At 39.8% G+C, this 18,472-nt stretch overlaps 4 protein-coding genes across 5 annotated transcripts; 2 read left to right on the top strand and 2 right to left on the bottom strand.

Annotated features, from left to right (window-relative positions):
* Positions 1-260: 260 nt before the first annotated feature.
* Positions 261-11,716, bottom strand: LOC135426383 (probable serine/threonine-protein kinase cdc7). 2 transcript variants are annotated; one of them, XM_064679465.1, is made up of 7 exons: positions 11,579-11,698; positions 10,968-11,484; positions 6,124-6,381; positions 5,955-6,063; positions 5,750-5,887; positions 5,168-5,673; positions 261-3,164 (listed from the first exon to the last, which is right to left on the bottom strand). In XM_064679465.1, the coding sequence occupies exons 2-7, from the start codon at positions 11,065-11,067 to the stop codon at positions 2,707-2,709; spliced, it is 1,569 nt and encodes a 522-aa protein (XP_064535535.1). In that variant the 5' UTR covers positions 11,068-11,484; positions 11,579-11,698; the 3' UTR covers positions 261-2,706. The 2 variants fall into 2 exon arrangements, with proteins under 2 accessions (XP_064535535.1, XP_064535526.1); XM_064679456.1 differs by lacking the exon at positions 261-3,164 and having other exon boundaries at positions 3,276-5,673; positions 11,579-11,716.
* Positions 11,717-12,482: 766 nt separating this feature from the next.
* ATPsynC (ATP synthase, subunit C) lies at positions 12,483-15,426 on the top strand. The gene is made up of 4 exons (XM_064679508.1): positions 12,483-12,569; positions 13,165-13,268; positions 13,938-14,142; positions 14,838-15,426. The coding sequence occupies exons 2-4, from the start codon at positions 13,221-13,223 to the stop codon at positions 14,999-15,001; spliced, it is 417 nt and encodes a 138-aa protein (XP_064535578.1). The 5' UTR covers positions 12,483-12,569; positions 13,165-13,220; the 3' UTR covers positions 15,002-15,426.
* Positions 15,427-16,135: 709 nt separating this feature from the next.
* Positions 16,136-17,245, top strand: LOC135426662 (G patch domain-containing protein 4). Its single transcript, XM_064679894.1, has one exon. It carries the CDS (start codon positions 16,170-16,172, stop codon positions 17,163-17,165), a length of 996 nt encoding a protein of 331 aa, XP_064535964.1. The 5' UTR covers positions 16,136-16,169; the 3' UTR covers positions 17,166-17,245.
* Positions 17,158-18,412, bottom strand: LOC135426671 (probable rRNA-processing protein EBP2 homolog). Its single transcript, XM_064679907.1, has 3 exons — positions 18,257-18,412; positions 18,114-18,197; positions 17,158-18,057 (listed from the first exon to the last, which is right to left on the bottom strand). Exons 1-3 carry the CDS (start codon positions 18,320-18,322, stop codon positions 17,284-17,286), a joined length of 924 nt encoding a protein of 307 aa, XP_064535977.1. The 5' UTR covers positions 18,323-18,412; the 3' UTR covers positions 17,158-17,283.
* Between the last annotated feature and the right edge of the window lie 60 nt (positions 18,413-18,472).

Genomic DNA, 18,472 nt, shown 5'->3' with positions numbered 1-18,472 from the left:
TATACGTATTACAGAGTAAAGCTGTTCCAAATGCCATGAGATTGACGTGGAGTTCGCACTGATTGGAAAATGTATGTTCCATACGGTATTTGTTTATTACACTTAACACATTTCAACCAAAAATGAAAATAATGTTGTATTTTTTTCAAAGGACATTTTTTATTGTACATATATAGATATATATGTATGTAGTTATGTATGTTTTAATGTATATGTATAATAGATCACATAAAGCAAAAAGAGAATATTTTACTACTTTATTTTATTTTTTGTTTGTGGATGATAATGTTAATGATGATGTCGTTTTTTTATGTAGTTAGGTTACTTGATATTAAAACCCGTCATATTTCAAGTTTCTACAACTTTAGCCCTTGTTACAATATAAGTTGATTTTTGATGGTTGCATACACATACGCTTCAAATATTTCTCTACATGTACATAATAACGAGTTTTAGTAAACTACAGTACATTTAATATATATATATATATATATGTATATAGTATAGTACATAGTCGTATGTATATAGGTTGAGTATGAATATACTAACTATTCATGTAGCTTGCATTTTTTTTTTTTGTTTTTTCTTCATATAATTTATTATGTGTTGTATGGTTTATATTTTTCGTTAATTATAATATATATTAAATATATTTACGAACATAACAGCAGTCTTATATAAGATGAAATACATTTAAATATAGAAATAGGTATATATTTAATTTATTGTTTTCATTAGAAGGTTTGAGTTGGTTTCCAAGGTTTATTTATTTGCCTATTTCAGTTTTTATATTGTAGCGCAAAAGTGTTTTTGTATACGCCTACAGATCGCACGGATAGAAAACTTGTTGTGAATGCAGAATATTTTTCGACTCTTTGATAAGAGTCTATGATAATAGCGGAAGGACGAATGTGTCTCTCAATAACTTGATTGATTGTATTAAATTTGATCTGCAAGGGTATGTCAGCTTCGGTGAGCCGAAGCATAGCTTTTTACGTTGTTTTCATTTTATTTGTTGATATAAAAGTTGATAGCTAAACTATATCGGCCGGTTAAAGCCGCATAAGCGTGTGGTCTTAAAGATAGTTTATATACGTTTTGGGAGGGGGGCACATTTATTATTTAGTAGTATTTGTAGTCTAATTTAAGACGCTGGGCGTCTGCAAATGCGCATCAAAATTTGTTGTTTGGCGGTTGGCGGCTTTAGGTATACTAATTATTCATTAATATTATGTATATATATATATAATATATATTTATATAATTATTTTTATATGTTTGTATAAGGTAGTGTATATATTAAAAATGTCAATTAATTTGTTCTGTTTCGTATCATGTTTTTCTTTCATTTCTTTCAATTTTATGCATTATTCGTACATAAGGAACCCAATTACATATTTTTTTTATTGTTGGGGGCGACTAACACTTCCATATTTTGTTGTTTTGTTATGTTTTAAATAGTTTCTAATTATTAATGTTAATTTTGTATGCATGCATAAAATACTTTGAATATGACTCGCATCATAGAAATAGAACATACAGCTATATATATATATATATATAGGATTATAAAATGTATTACATTTAAGGACGATCGTAAATTTGAATTAAGACAATCATTATATCAATTTCATAATCGTACAGACACACACAGAGACACGCACATGAATAGAGAACATATATAATTATTTCATATATAAATTAAATGTGCACACATATAACTACAAATATATATATATATAATTTATATCATATAATACTATAACTACCATAGAGTTATTGTGGATTCTAAACGGAAACAGTTGAAGCTTTTAAGCTTCTCTTCTATTATGCTTCTTTTTTTTGTATTCCTTCACTTTCAATGTTTTTTTTTTTTATATTTTATTTGTAATTTGTAGCTAGCTATTTTATTTGCTTGCATATTCGATACAATATTTTTTTTACTTTACACGAAGTTTTTGGCAAATTTAACTTCGTGCCTAACGAAAAATTTAACTAATGTGCAGAAAACGACATTTTATGTTTCTGTTGTCAATTTGATGAATTTTTTGTATGAAAATTATATAAACCAACTATTACGTGGTAACCGAAATCGTTTGCGATCTTACATAATACAGTAGCCACAGTAGTTGAGTTGGTAATAAATTTCTAGATGTGCATGTAAATCAAAAAATTTAATTTAACTACGATAATGACTAGTTGAAGAAACAACTTCAAAAATGTATTCACTAAATTATATGGTTAATTTTTAAATGGGGTTTTGCTTTTGTTTGTTTTTTTTTTTTTTTTAATTCTCTAATGCAAAGTTAAGAGAGAGAGAGAGGTTTTATATATATATATTTGTGTTTTTGTTTTTGTTACTGCCAATCGTTGTTTTTTAGACTTGGTTAAAGTTTGTGAAATGTGCGAAAGTGTTTGCTAGTTTTTTTTTTTTTTACATTTATATAGAAAAATAAATTGTGTTTTGTTTGTGTTTGTTTTTTCATTTGTTTAAAATATTATTGAACGGCATGAAAACTTGCGTATTTGCTCTCCTAATGCTTCTCTCTTCCTAATTCTCTACTGCTTTCTTGACAAATCCTCTTGCTCTCCTCAGACATAAAACTACTTCATCACAGCCAACTCTCTATATATGCGGTCCGATCTGTGCCCAAATTTGAACTGAACTGATCTGATCCGGTCTTATCTCATCTCACACACACACTCTCAATTGATTGTTTTCTTGTAGAGATTTTGATGTATATGCTCGTTCTGCAGCGCGCACATTTGGCCCACAGCAACAGCGCTAAGCATGTTGCCAGCGTTGGGATTGGCGCTACCGCTGCCACTACCAACTGTGCCAACCGTTGCTGCCTCTGCCCCAATGCCAGCAGCTGTTGCGGCCAGTTGGTCGCCGTTGGACGCTCCACCAGATGCGTTGCGGCTGGCGCGAAGATTCGACAGGAATTTCTCTTTAAAACCCAGGGAATACTTGTGCTCAATGAAGGTGTACGAGATTTGCATGGGCGTGGTCGCTGACGACGACGTTTTGCTTGGTGCTGCTGTAGCGGCTGCTGCTGTGGGCCGATTGTACTTGGCTGTTGCAGTTGCGGCTGTTGCAAGTTGCTTGCTGCTGTCGCTGCTGCTGTTGCTGTTGTTGTTGTGTGAGCAGGAGTAAGAGGTTTCTGCAATAGGTAGAGAGAAAAGGAAAAGAAGTAACGAAATCATAAAATAAAAACCAAAAGGCAAACCAAATATTAAAAAAAAAACCAACAGAAACATAATTTGTGTAAAAATTGCGAGATGATAAAAACAAAAACATATTATTGCACCAAAGTGGAAAGTATTGAAATGTGTGTTAACTTAAAAATATACACGAGAGGTCTGTGGGCTAAATGTTAAGCTAAATGCTTATTAATTAGCTAGATATATATGTGTATATTAAAATATGTGTGTTACTATATGAAATTCATTTTGCTAGAGCTTAAATATAAATAATACTTTTGTTTTGCAGTTCTATATCATATAATACACATACATTTAGTCTGGCTCTGATAATAAAAGTGTTTGTTAGCTTGGAAAATAAATTCAAATATTATGCTGTTTATTACAATTGTGTTGCGTGTTGTTTGCAATCGTTTCGTCTATATATTGTTTAACTAAGACTAAATTAAATTAAGTGGAGATCAGCCGTTAATCGCTAACTAAAAATGTTGTATACAAAATCATATTGCACAATCTATACGATTCGCGTTTCCATAGTACATAATACAAATATTTAAGAGACAATTTATATATGCTCTGGTCTATGGTAAGCCAAAAATTAAAAAGCAGTCTACAAAATGTTTTTCCAATGGGTTTTGGTGAGTGACAACGCCCCCATCCCCCGCCTTTAACTCACTCAAGCGAGTGGAAGTGGGGGCGTACCTTAAAGTTATAATAACTAAAAATTGAGTACATTAACTAAGCAGTGAGAACAAATTTGTTCCTTTACAGTGTATTGTTAGAATGTTTACTGTTTTTTCCTTTTTTTTTTTTTTTTTTTTTTTTGTTGTATATGTTGCCCTTTTTTTTGTTCGTATACGAGAAGCGGCGCTTGCTTTTTAGTTTGATAAAGCAGGCGCCGCCTCTAGCGCGCACTGACGGCGCATTAGTAGTTTCTTGAGTATAGGCTACGTTTCGCTGTTGACAATGCCGGCGCCAACAACTTCAATAGCCGCCAGCGTGATGGTGCCCGTAGTGACAGTCGCTGCAATAGTCGAGGGCATATCCTTGCCATCAACTGTGCCAGTGGCAGCATTTGAATTCAAGATGCTGTTGTTCGTCAAAGTTAACATATCGCTAGCAACAATTGCCGCTTCATCCGTATCCATCGGCTCGACGCTGGATGCACTTGATGCTGTTGCTGAGGCTACTGCTGTCGCCGACAGGTTGTTAACCATGACATGCTTTTGTTTTAAAACAGCAGCAGCTGAGCTCTTGTGCAGCTGTTGTTGTTGTTGTTGTTGCTGCTGCTGCTGCTGCTGCTGCTGTTGTTGTTGGGGTGGTGTGGGTGAGCTGCTCTTGCTGCTGCCAATGCTGCTTGTGGGACTGATGGGCAGCACATGTTGCTGTTGCTGTTGTTGCTGCTGTGGCGGCGACTGTATTAGATGTGTGTTAATCGTGTTTGGCTCCTGCAGCAGCAATATATTTGTCTTGGGCAACTTCTGTTGTTGCTGCTGTAGCATGTTGGTCGTTAGCGTTGCCACCAGAGCCTGTTGTTGTTGTTGCTGCTGTTGCTGGCTGCCGGCCGTGGTGGTGAAAGTCAAGGTTTGTGTGTTCTTGGTGGGCGAGGTGGCCGGCGTTAGTATGCCTAGGTTAACCAAATTGGGCAACGTGATTTTAGTGGGCGTGTTGCTGCTGGCAACGGCAGCTGTTGCCACGTTTGTCGCATTGCTGCCGTTTGCCTTGGAGATGTTACTGTCAACCAATTTATGCTGCTGTGCAATATCCACGCCGTTGGCCACGTTGGTGGCTATCTTGAGTATTTTGTTGGCCGTTGCATTGGCAGCTATTAAATTGCTAACGGACTTTGTATTGCTGTTGTTGCCGCCAGCAACAGCGGCAACATTATTGTTGTTGTTGTGGTTGTTGGCTTTAATGGATACTAAACCGAGTGTGCTGCGCATTAAACTGTTGTTGCTGTTACCTGTTGCTGTTGTTGTTGTTGCTGTGGCGTTTTGCGACAGTGTGCTGACGCTCATTTGCTGCTGCTGTTGCTGTTGCGGCAGTGCTTGTTGCTGCTGCTGTGGCAAATTTGTGACAGTCACAATGTTACCATTGCTAAGCTGCTGCAACATGTTGGTGGCAGTGGCAGCATTACTAGACAAGCTATTGCTGCCCAAGCTGCCAGCGCCGTGACAGCTGGTGCTGGTGCTGCTCGACATGTTGCTGCTGGAGGGACTCAGCGAGCCCAGCGACTGCGATGGTGAATTGCTGCGCTGCAACAGGCCGACATTGTTGCTGCCAGCATTGTTGCTACCGGCCAGGCTGCTGCTGTTGCTGCTGTTATTGTTCTCCGGTTTGCATCTAATCACATTTTCAGCGGTTAAAACGCTCTCTGGCTGTGTATTGTGGGTGAGCAGTGCATGGTTTTTCAGGCCTTGCGCCGTTTTATAGCTCTTGCCGCAGTGGCATTTGTAGCCCTTACGCACTCTGTGGAATTCGTATATGGGAATGGGCAAATGAGTTTTGTGTGCTTATTGTTGCTAACTTGTTTTTGGTCGCTAACCTGCCGTCCTTTTTGTGGCCGTTCTTCGAATGGTATTTAATGCCATTCACGTTCTTGTAACGCTTCTTGCAGCCGGGCACGGGACACGCAAAAGGTTTTTCATTGCCAGGCGTGCCATTGCTGCCGCCACCGGAATGCCTGCAAATGTATAGCACACATACGTTAAGTTGGATCACATATTATTAATTTTTTAAGCCGAACGTACCTGCTACCATAACGCATAATAAATTCCGAGCTAAACTCCTCGGTGGTCCAAGAGTCATTGCTATCCTCCGATTCGGTGACAACCATTTCATCTTCGTCCATTTCGCTGCCTACAAAAGTGTGAGTTGTTTGAGACTGGTACTTATTTAAATTGAAGCATGGGGACGTACCTGTGGGCGTGTTGCTACGATTTGACGAGGACATGCTATAGCTATGATGCTTAATGGCCAGCTTTCGCTTGAGCTCTGCGTTGCCCGCATTGCCGCTGCTGCCGGTGTTGCTGGCGCTGTTGTTATTGTTGGTGGTGTTGGACAGAAAAGTGGAAGGTTCCTTGCGTGCATCATCTGAGATGAAGCGCAGCACATAGCTCAGCGGCAGAGACGGGGGCGGTGCCAGCTCCTTTTGCTCGACCACCTTAGGATCATAGTCTACAGAGGGGGAGCGAGGAAATACCATTAGCATGCTTTATATGCCTATATATGTATATATATATATATTTATAATCCAATTTGAAACCCAATACGGGTGCACACAAATAACCTGCATACAAAAATCATTTCAAAATGCCATCAATTATAAATGTTTTTTTCTTTCTGAGTTTGCTTTAATATACGGTTTTATTATACATTAAAACAAGTTCAATCACTTTGTAACACAGAGACGAGCGCTTGTTCAAGTTTTTTTTTTTTGAGCGCAACACGAAGCCTATTTGTGGGTTGTTTAACAATTTAAAGATAAGTTTGAGTTTTTTTTCTTAAAAGGTTAGGTTTTTTTTTGCGATGTTGATTTTCACGAGTTTTAAACACGACACACTCTCATCTCTAACATTACAGACCGGAGAGGATGCAAGGGTAAGGGGTACGCACCAGACACCAGCACTGGCTAAAATAATATGAATAAATAAATGTGAACGCATGTAATATTTTGAATCGACTGTCCTACTGCGCTCATGATGCGGTTGCTGACGCATTTTTATGGGGGTCTTGTGATTATGCACACATACATTACTGTTGTGCATAGGGGTGTGTGCAGGGAAGTGGGGCTTCGCAGCGAGGCGAGCACATGTGTGTGACTATCTAATCGTGCGAACCGACGACAAGCATAAGCTCAAAGTCTGCTCAATCAGCCAGTGCATAACAGCGGCGCATAGGTGATGTGTGTGTGTGTGTGTGTGTGTGTGTGTGTGTGTGCATGTGTGTGTGGGGGTAACCTAACTTCCACGACAGCGCACATGAAATTACTATTTATTACAAACAGCCAATCACATTCGCTCTTTGCACTCGAAACACCCTGCACACAAAATGCAATCGATTGGCGTGCAACAGGTAATCGAAATATCCTCCCCATCGTTTGCCCCAGTCCAATTATCGTTGGGCGCCCTCCCACGCATCCACCCCACGCACGACGATAACACAAATTGAGTCGATAGCAATGTAATCTTTTTGCTGTGTTTGCAAACAAATATGAATCATATGCGACAAATTAAAAAATAGATCAGAACATATGTCCGCATATAATGTAAATGTATGTGCCTGTAGCCTGTATTAATGAGTGTGCGTTATCAGTTGCTATTACTAAAATTATGACTACGTGCCCTGCAATTGTTGAAACATTCGCAACGGACAACACACGTACCGCAAATAGAAATTTTAAATTGTTACTTAACAATTTATTGTTAAAACTTATTGTTTTTTAGCTGATGAAATCAATGGTATGCCCCTGCCTTCGACTACAACCACCACCCACAAACGCATAAACGGCGTCATTTGTTACGCTCAAATCAGTTAACAATCTTTTTTTCAAATTTATTATTGTTATTTGTTATTGTTGCTTTTTGCTATTGTTGATAACCTTAGGCAATCGTCTAGCGGTTCTTGTTTCTCTCTCACATGCCTTGCGCTAGATGCCAACTATTCAGCTGGCAATTTGTTTATCAAATTTTCGAACACTGAATAAGAAGCAGCGCATTTGTTTTTAAACAAATTTGATCTAGCTATACATACATACACACACATACGTATAAATATGCATGTGTATACCGCTGCTATACATTCGCATTTTAAAAACAAAATAAACATAAACAACAACGCTGCGTTATTATTCCTGTTATTCTTATTGCTTTTGCGTTGTCATCTGAGTCATTCACTTATTGCAGAATTCTTATTCTTTTTTTTTAAGCAGATAATAATTATACACACACATACACATATCAATATACATATGTATGTACAGATGTTGTGTATTTGTTTTTTGGGCGTGCAATGTTTTCCAGTGCACATATCGAAATTTGATAAACAGTGCCCAAAATGTCGATGACTGGAATAACAAACCGAATAATTACAATCAATTGCATTAACAACATTCCAGACCTGCTTGGAACATGTAGAAATATTGCAAAATATGTAACGGCATATTGCATTTCACAGCGGCACATGTTATCGATAAAATTACAGGGCGCGTGTGCCGCATCGTATTTATGTATGCATGTGAGTGTGTGCGCCTGTGTGTGTGTATGCACAACAGGTGCCTGGCAACTGTGCAAAGGACAAACTTGAAGGTCTTGCGGCAGCGTTGCCATAGCAGCAAAAGGAACTTGTGAAAAAATTGAAATTGCCTCCCAACACCCGTCAAGCTAAAAGAGCGTACGTAGATGGTGCGATGCGATAAGCGCGAGACAAACGTCAAACTGGGCCAAGCAAATACATATGTATTATTGATATACACTATGTAAATAGGTAAACAGCTTAAGTCCTTCGAGCTGTTATCTTTCTCAAAGCTTATGGGCACATAACATATTAGATATATGTATGTATATGTATGTATTTATGTATTGCGAGTCTTGTTGCCAAGGGCGATGCGTGTGCGAGGACCCATTAGCCTTACCAACTTTATGTAATGCTAGCGAGCGCCCGTCAACGCGCCATTTGCTGTTGACCGTTATCACAGCAGCAGCCGCAGACGCAGCAGCAACAACAAACAGCTGCTAACTTTTAGCCGTAATAATCAGCTGAGCTTGATACCACCCCTACACTGACGCTAGAGATGGGCGCGTGGAGTCTTTCTTTGAAAAACAGTACGCGGTATGTGTGGGTTGCGTCCACAATTTGTATACCCAACACGACACTCATGAGTTTTTGTACTTTTATTATTATTATTTGTAAATATTTGTAAAAAATTTTTTTCGAGTTTTATAAATCTTTCATTTGAGTTTTGTTTAAATAGTTATAGTACTATATTTAGCACCAATACTAACACGACTTTTTTCATTTATTAGCATGAGATTTATTTGGCGTGTTACCACGAACGCGTCGTGTTGAGTCGTGCGTGTTCCTGTCACGAAAGCACGATACGCGCCCAACTCTTATTTACGCACATACCATGCATATGAAAGTATATACAAATATAAATGAAGCACAAATATACATGAGTGTGCTGGAACAGCTCCGCCACTCGCACCACCACCATAAATAACACCCCTGCGCGCACTTAACTCGCACAACCCCCATTCCCACAGACACCCATCGCCACACCATTGTAGCCAAGTGGCAACACTGAGCTTAATTTTATTGATTTTCCACCCCCTTGCAACCACGCACACACACGCTGACGACGCTGCTGCTTAAGTACCTGATCTAAAATTAGACATTTTTGTTTTGACACCCCGGCTACCTACGTTGCTTTTCCTCTCCGAAAGACGTAATTGGTTCACGTAACTTGGTTACAGTGAAAACTTTCTTGAGCGGACATCCATGTACAAATAAATAGATAATACTTTTACAAATTTTTGCACATTTCAAACTATGAAAATGATTAATAAAAACAAATGTTTGGAAACTTTTCTATCTACCAGTTATTTGGAAGAAAATTTGTCCGCCTAGGACAGAAAATAGATTTCGCGCCCGCCCTGTCCCATTAGAGGAACTTTCACTGTAGTGAAATGCACGTAATCGGAGACGGGTGTATGGGCCACAGCATTGACAAGAATTGATTACGCATAACGTGCGTGGGTGCAATTGGCGCAGAGCTTTCGTAGCAGTTTGACGTTGAGATGCGTGGATTGAGCAGGTGTTGGCACCTGCAAGAGACGCGCTCAATTCCCAAGACCAAGCCAGAGACAGGTCAAACACACACACACACAGAACACAAACGAAAAAAGGCGCTCACTTGCCCTTGCCGGCTGGGGTACAGATGCTGCTGCTGCTACGCTGGCGGGTTACAAGCACAGACACACATGCACACACACACACTTAAGCCAGCACATATGCAGTGTTGTTGTTTAATGGATCACCGGCTTTTTGCTTGCTTTCGTTGTTTTTGCTTGCCACGCAATTGCGTTCTCGCTCGCACTTGTATAGTTGGCCAATCTAAAGCAAGCATATTCATTTATGTGAGTGTGTTACTGTGTAGAATGAATGCTGTACATGCCACGAATGGACGTTTATATGCATGTGTATGTGTGTGTGAGCGGGCACAGGTAATTCAGCTTGGCTTGCCGCCTATTGTGAATGCGCTCGCTTGTTTCAATTGAAGGCGACGACGCGTACGCATTAAAACGTGCGTGCGTATTAAAGGCCTGGCCATATTGATTTTCCATGGCACACTTTGATATTATTGCACCGTAGCAATATATTTGCTAGCATTAACAAGTCTATGTATGTGTTTGTCTGCTAAAATTGATTTCAGGGCTGGGCATTAAAAACGAACGAAAACAATATTTTATTTATGTACCGAAACGCTGCAACGGGCATGCATTCACACGCACACACTCCAAATGTACCTACTATTCATTCAGTATATGCACGCACACACACACGCGCACAAACAGAATATGTATATACTATGTACATATAAATAAATTAAATAAACAAAACACAGATTGCCGACGACGTCTGCGGCGTCAGTGACAGCGTCGAGCCGCCCCGTGCATCACGCGACTAATTAATGTTGTTTGTCATCGGTATTTTGAAACACTTTTTCACTTTATCACACAAATTTTTGTTTTTCAAATACTTGCCTATGTGTGTTCCCTCGATGTGTGATATTAAGTCGCCTAGACTTGGAAAAGTTTTAAAACAGCCATTGAATTTGCAGATGTTGATCAGAAACACGGCCATATCACTCGACGTACGACTGTGACTGCGCGTTATGTAAGTGTCACTGCTTGTTTAATGTTATGTTTCTGGCATTCAAGAACTTAACAGGCGGCTGTACTGTTACTAACAGTTAAGATTGCTCAAACAAATACTGTGGGTTATGGTAATTATCGCATACAGTTAACTATCGATATATACAATATGTTCGATAGCAGCCAAAACAAATTTGCGGCGTTGTTGCAACAAAATTATCCAATCAACTAACTCCAGCAAAAATGCAATATGCAGCGTATATCGAATTTGTTTTATATTATTGATGATCCAGTAAAATGAATTGTGAAACGTTCCGTCGATTAGTATGTATTTGTGTGTATCCTCCCTGGCCGTACGCACACACACATACACACTTATGCAAAATCGCTGTTATGCAATTGAGGGCTGCAATGATACAGAACACGAAATATGAATACTTCAATATGGCGTTTATGATATGCGTATTATTAAAAGCACTGCGGTTGCGTCCATTACTTACAGCATCCTGTTTCAATTATGCTGGATTTTAAGTAGCTCAAATTATAACATAATCCAGACGACGTGACGACACCACGACGCGTGGCTGTATGCGGACCAGGGCTGGATACACATTCGATACCTAATCGATTAAGAGTCAGCGAGTGGTAAGTGTTTTTAGTAGACAATCAAATTTTGTTTTATAATGTTTGTTGTTTTTAGCAAAATTTGCAATAAAATTGATCACCTTTTTTATTTAATACAAAAAATCGCAATATTTAAACACCATATTTAAAATTCAGGCGCGCAAATTTTTCAATCGAAGATATAATTTGCTCAGTTTGCTTAGATTGGATGCAACACTGTTTGTAGGATTGTGTTGACGTTCAGATTTGTCACATTAGTTGCAAGTCAACATTTCTAAAATAATCTTGTCGATCCAAATTAAGTACTTTAATAATTTATTAACGAAAAGCCTAATTTCAGGGCTGATAAGAAAGACCGGTATCAACTTCCAAGTTTATTTCCAATTCACCACAGAACAGGCTTGCATTTATAGTCGAAGAATTTTATCGCAAATAATCTGAAGATATTTAAGGTAAATATACAGAATTTACCTTGAACCTCAACAGAACCGCGGATGGGAATGAAATTGATGTTAGAAAATTGTAATATTCTTAACTTGATAAAACTTCATATATATATATATGTATGTATTATGTTTTAAAGTATATGGTATATGGCAATTTAGTGTCATCTGCTGATAACTTTATTATAAATTAATTAATATAATGGCTAACCTCTTAAATATTATTTATAAGCTTTTGTTATTTAATGGTAACACCTCTATTTGGGTTAGCAAATACACATGTTGTTATCGATAGGCGCTCATGTGCCCATGACTTTCCAGGTGGCTTTCCAATTCACCACGAGCAAGAATTGCATGGCGACTGTAGGGTAAAGTAAAATTTCGCGTTCAATACGGTTCCACTGTTGTTAAGGGTTTGTTCGAAGTGAGTTGGACGGCAATCTTACGCTGAAAATTGAAAATGTGGAGCACCCCTGCACCACCCGCCGCCATGCCTTCTGCTGCTGGTTGAATAATCAGTGCCGAATGAAAATGCTTGAACATGATTTTAAATGTACAATTTTAGTTACAAATTAAAGTGAAAAACTGTGACCAATTTACATTATGAGTGAAAATATTTTTTCAAACGTGTTCAGTGTCGCCATCTTGCGGCACATACACACATTCACACAAGATGTCACACGGACGTATGAAGAGAACTGTCAGTGTGTTTTGTGCTGTAGTGTGCGAGTGTAAATTCGTTGCGTCACTAGAAAAGTTCAACGGTTGAAGGAAATCACTGTTAGTTTTAGTAGATCCAGTGAAGTTTAATTCAAATTAAATAATTGTAATTGAATAGTGCGTCTAGTTCTGTTGAGAACTGCGAATTCGAGTGGATATATAAATTTTTTCACATTACGTAACCAACAGCAACTTGCAGGCGGGCAGCGGCATTTGCAGCAGCGATTCGCAACAAATATGCATATATATATAAATAAATCTATATATTTACAAGACATCTACATCTATATCTTTTGCAGAGCTCCGTGCGCTTGCTTCAATTTTGTGCGAAACGCCAATTACAATTCAACTAAAAATGTTCGTGTCGACAGTCTCTCGCATTGCCCCGGTTGCCAGGACCGTGGTAAGTACAAAATAGATAAAGTTATTCAGTGAGATAGAAAGTTATGTGTGCTAATGTTGCTATTAATTACATAATTTTCTATAGCCGCATCGATTTTCACTGCTCGTTAAGAAAAAACTTCTATGCTGCGACTGTGTGGTGACTTCGAATTCCAATGGAAAACACATACAGTTACATAAGTTGAATGTGAGATTTGAGGTTATGTGCAATTTATAGGTGCACCTATTTAATCCGTGCAATTTAAACAATTTAAAGGGAATTTGCATTTAATCTAATCAATTTTGGCATTAATTCTTAGCGATTTAAATACTCTGTAGGAGTTGTATAACAAGTTACATTAACGTTGTTACTGCTTGTAGTTGAGGTTAGAACCGGTGAAAGCTTTCCAAGAAATTTCCTATAGTAGCATGAATTTATTCTCAACTAGAAACAAAATGCATATAAATGAGCAACGTTAATTATTGATTTGCCGCCTTCTAAAATGTCAACAAATGCTATAGCCAAATGGCTAAAATCCAAATTGCTTAACTCATTGCATAACTTGGCAATGGCAACGCGCAAAGTCAACAACAACAACAACAACACTTTTTATCTCAGATGAAGAGCAAACGAAGCACTCTCGTTTGTGTTTTATTATATAATTTAACCATTTTTCGTATATTTTTACAGCTCCTCGCCAACTCCAAGCAATACTTGCGACCATTGAGCAGCGCCGTTATCAGCCAGAGCCAAACCTTGGTCGCTCAGAACACAACCCCCGTAGCATTACTGCCACAGATCAGGTCATTCCAGACCTCGCCAGTCACGCGTGACATTGATTCGGCTGCCAAATTCATTGGTGCTGGTGCTGCAACAGTCGGTGTCGCTGGTTCCGGTTTGTATTGGTTACCAATTGTTAAGCGACTTGTCTGATACACTACCATCTTACCATGATTTAATTTGTCCAATCCTGCCTAGCGGCTATGTTCATCGCTACAGTCAGTTACAATCTAGCATCTGGGGCACACACAACGAGTATCTGATTACTCTTTTAAAACGCCCCGGGAAGGTCTGAGATATGGTCAAAGCTCCCATGTTGCTGTAACAACATACAAGCGCTGAGAGGTTCTTGTGTGTCGCGGAGCTTCATTTCCTAGCCGGAAACTTGTGTAATCACAAGGCGAAAGTACCAGAAAAGCTGCAGTATGGCTGTTGCCGCAGCGCTTGCCGCTTGCCGCCGGCCATGTTGCATTGAAAACTTTCGTGACCAGCAATTTAAGTGCGATGTGCTTGCTGCAAACCTTGCCTGAGGTGCGCAGAACTCAATTCAGACTAATCTGTGACTGACTGACCCAATAAAAGAGATGAAAAAGGCCAACCGGCAGAGTTGGATTTTGATGCAAATCCAAATCGCTTTGTGCATATAGCTCCATATGGAGCCTATGCCTATCCGTCGGCAACTGCCGATGCGACTTAAATATAAACCAATTTTCTGTACGAATTAATTAATCTATTTTGTCTCTTTTTCTCAACATTTTTCTCCTATATATTGTGCGCTTGCTACTATGACAATGACAACCAATACAACAGGTGCTGGTATCGGAACAGTATTCGGTTCCCTCATCATTGGCTATGCCAGAAACCCATCGTTGAAACAGCAGCTGTTCTCCTATGCCATTTTGGGTTTCGCCCTGTCTGAGGCTATGGGTCTGTTCTGTCTTATGATGGCCTTCCTGCTGCTGTTCGCCTTCTAAGCGCCGCTCTACTCGTCCTTAGTTTTTCGTGCAATTGTTTGCAGTGTGTTTGTGTGTGGGCGATATTGGGATTGGATATTCCTATCTCGATGGCAAACCGCATTCTAACGGCAATCAGCGGCAGCGAGAAAGCAACGTATAGAAGAAACACAAAACAACCAACAACCAACGTTCGTTTTTCGATTATTATTGATAAATGATTGATAGCCAACAACATCCTGTACTATCTAATTATAAAATAACAACAACAACCACATAATATATGTAATTTTGTTTTTAAAAAACATTCGAAACTGTAGTAATCGCCTAAAAAAGCCTAGCAAAAGATCATCGCGCAGGAAGAACACACTTTTATTTAAGTTGAAACCAAAAAGAAAAAAAAAGAAACAATACACTGCTAATAAAAAAGAAAACATTGGAAAAAACTCGGTTAAAGAGACAAACAAAACGAAGACACGATTTAAACGAAAAGTTGAGATTGAAATTGTAAACATTAAAATTAAATTTTAATCAATGCAAGCTTCAAATTCACACAGCAGCAGCCCCACACGCAGAACACGACACTTGCATCTCCGCTGCGCCTTTACCATACAGCGAGAAGGTTGAGCGTGCTACCCAGCTCTCTCTCTCTCCCAATTGCCTTGACGATAACATCCGTTGAGGCGGCGTGGGCAGTACGTGCAACTTTTTTGTGCCTCAATTGAGATCCTGGGCGTTGACGAAGGCGTGGTGTGGTTACTTTCGTGTCTCTGTTATTTTTGAATTTATGTGGCGCGTACTGATAACGTTTCTTTAAGTTTATTGTATTTAAAACTTGTTTTTCTTTTTTGTTTAAACATTTTTTAATTGCCACTTAATCATTGTCATATAGTCGAATAAAGTGGAGTTTGTTCTATTGGCTAGAACAACAGAAATATAGGTATTTGAACGATTGTGAAATAAAGGAAAAATGAATGTGTTAAGGAAGCACGAGTTGTATTTTTTATTATTTTATAATGTTAAATGAGCAACTTTTGTTGCAAGAGGGTTGAGCATTCTTAGATTGTACATTTGAATTTTGGCGCTTAAAGTGCATCCCTGTCCAGCCGCATAAGCAACCCTGCTAACGGCTATCGATAAATTTGAAATATGCAAACGATAACTTACTAATTAAAAATCACATTGTTCAATGGATTTTGCTAAGAAAATATTAGGTAAATACGGCTGGAAAGAGGGCGATGGCTTGGGAAAGCACAATAATGGAATTGCGGCTCCACTGAAAGCTAGCTTAAAATTTGACAATGCGGGCCTGGGCGTTGATCGTGCCACAGAATTCAATAATCACTGGTGGGAGCGCTGCTTCAACGAGGCGGCATCAAACGTGACCGTGCAAGTGGAGCAGAATGGCCATGTGAGTACAGCACGCAAAGCAGGCGTAGATGCAGTGGAAATCTCTACCAAAGGGTATTCAGCACGTAAACTGAAAAGGGCCAAGGATCATCAAAGCAAGTCAGATGGTGGCGCCGTTTATGAGCACTTTCTCAAATCTGCCATGCTAACCCAAGACGGTGGCGAAGTGGCCAACGCAGAACGCATTAAAACGGAAGACATTGCTGTTACCAAAGTTCATGTCCTGACAGATGAGGAGCTATTCCAGGCTTGCGGCGGACGCACCGCACACAAGGGAGCACGCCACGGACTCAAATTGAGCGGCAAACTGGCGCGCTTGGAGCAACAGGAGCGCGAGATGCTCGCCAAGCTTCAGGGTAAAAAGGGTGCACTTAAAGAGGCTGCCTCTGAGGAGGCCGATGAACCAATCAAAATTAAAAAGCAGCGTAAGAAGGACAAATGTGTGGCATACGATAACGCGGCGCCTGAGAATGTTTCCGACAAAGTTGAGAGTGTGATGGATCCACAAGAGCACGAGATGCTGTCCAAGCTGCGGGGCCAACCGAGTTCACCGAAAGAAGAGGCTGACAAAACAATCAAAATCAAAAAGAAGCGAAAGAAGGACATGGATTCGGATAAGGTGGCGTCTGAGAATGTCAGCGAACGATTGGATAATGAGCTGGGGCAGGAGCCACAAGCAAACTCCAAAAAGCGCCAGTCGGAAAGTGCCAGCGCTGAAAACGAGCCGCCTGTCAAGCCGAAAAAAAAGAAAAAGAAGCATAAGCAAGTGGAATAGCGGGATAGCCTTAGCTTTTATGTACATACAAAATGTATTTAGTTATAATAAATCTAAACGGAGCCATTTTTTAAAATCTAGTTTTCGGTCACCTAATCATAAGCTTGACGATACTCATTCACTTTCTGCCCTTTGCCTTCATGCGCCTGGATTTGCCCAGCCGCTTGTTTACCGAGGCGCCCGCTTTGACGCCGCGCTGGCGACGTGTCGACTTTTCCGACTCGAGTCCAGCTGCAGAGGACTTGGTGTTGCGTTTTAGACCCTTCTTTTTGCCACCAAACCCGAACCTTTTGTTCCGCTGCTTGCGTTTATCCGCCGAATGCTTTTGCTTGGATTCCAGCGCCTTGGCATCCTCCAGGAAGTCTAGGTTTTTTAGCTTGCCCTTGCGGAACTTTTTCAGCTTATCAAGCATCTCCTTCTTTTCGGCCTCGCGCTGCACCTTGGTCTGCTTGGCCAGCATTTTGCCCATTTTACGCTGTTCGCGTATTTGTTTAATGCGTTCTGATTTGGCCTGTCCCTGCTGTTTTGCCATCAGATTGGCACGGACCTTTTGCATATGCTCGTCGGACTTGGCCATTTCAGCAAAATAATCATCGGGACGACGTGTCTTGATGCCAAGCTCCTGCAGCCGCTGGATGCCTTCAATCACAGCGCTTTGTGCCTGGCGATGAAAGAGCATTTCGCGCTTAAAATCATTCAGCACGGGATCCTCTTCGGGGCGCATATAGGGTATTTTGGCATTGCCTTTGAATTGATTGGCACGCTTCTGTTCGTGCTTCTCTAGCTGCACAGCCAGCTCGGGTGCTAAAGGCGCTAGACTGTTGACCATGTCTAGGCGCTCCAGCCATGGCAGCTCGAGGCGTATGGCATGTGTTTTGGCTAACAGTTTAGTCTGTAAATGGCAGCGAATATTAGGATAATCAATCTAATTTAATGGAATTTACTTACAATATCATTAACTTTATCGCGCTGTCCGCTGAATTCAACATTGAGACCAGGTTTTAGTTCGCCACGCTCGAAAGCCGCTTGCAGCTGTAAAAAAAGTTGATTCTCAGTGTGTACAAACTTGTTTGATTGTTTTATTTATATACCTCAGCATCAGAATTGTCGTCGGAATCGTATTCTGAGCCACTGTCTTGTAATTCAAAGTCGGACATGCTTAAAAATTATATTTCCAGAGTAAGACTAAATAAAAACAAAGTCAACACGTGCAAGCCGTGAAAATTTTTATCGATAATATTTAAAACAACAGGGTGATGCGCGCTGTAAGACTCTGCTGCAGTTAGCTTTTGTCTTGCAACGTAATA

Source organism: Drosophila montana, unplaced genomic scaffold, assembly GCF_035044405.1.
Source record: "Drosophila montana isolate Dmon_TW-CO22-7 unplaced genomic scaffold, ASM3504440v1 contig_1264_1, whole genome shotgun sequence".
Lineage (NCBI taxonomy): Eukaryota > Metazoa > Arthropoda > Insecta > Diptera > Drosophilidae > Drosophila > Drosophila montana.
The sequence above is the reverse complement of the archived record's forward strand: the minus strand, read 5'-3'. Positions and strand labels throughout refer to the sequence as shown.

Coding starts and splice junctions, on each gene's coding strand:
- LOC135426383 (XM_064679456.1), bottom strand. CDS start 11,067: ATGGCCGTGTTTCTGATCAACATCTGCAAATTCAATGGCTGTTTTAAA. Junction 5,888..5,954: donor ATTATGCGTTATGGTAGCAG/GTACGTTCGGCT, acceptor ATACATTTGCAG/GCATTCCGGTGGCGGCAGCA. Junction 5,674..5,749: donor GGCCACAAAAAGGACGGCAG/GTTAGCGACCAA, acceptor CGAATTCCACAG/AGTGCGTAAGGGCTACAAAT.
- ATPsynC (XM_064679508.1), top strand. CDS start 13,221: ATGTTCGTGTCGACAGTCTCTCGCATTGCCCCGGTTGCCAGGACCGTG. Junction 13,269..13,937: donor CCCCGGTTGCCAGGACCGTG/GTAAGTACAAAA, acceptor ATATTTTTACAG/CTCCTCGCCAACTCCAAGCA. Junction 14,143..14,837: donor AGTCGGTGTCGCTGGTTCCG/GTTTGTATTGGT, acceptor CCAATACAACAG/GTGCTGGTATCGGAACAGTA.
- LOC135426662 (XM_064679894.1), top strand. CDS start 16,170: ATGGATTTTGCTAAGAAAATATTAGGTAAATACGGCTGGAAAGAGGGC.
- LOC135426671 (XM_064679907.1), bottom strand. CDS start 18,322: ATGTCCGACTTTGAATTACAAGACAGTGGCTCAGAATACGATTCCGAC. Junction 18,198..18,256: donor ACGACAATTCTGATGCTGAG/GTATATAAATAA, acceptor CTTTTTTTACAG/CTGCAAGCGGCTTTCGAGCG. Junction 18,058..18,113: donor GCGATAAAGTTAATGATATT/GTAAGTAAATTC, acceptor TGCCATTTACAG/ACTAAACTGTTAGCCAAAAC.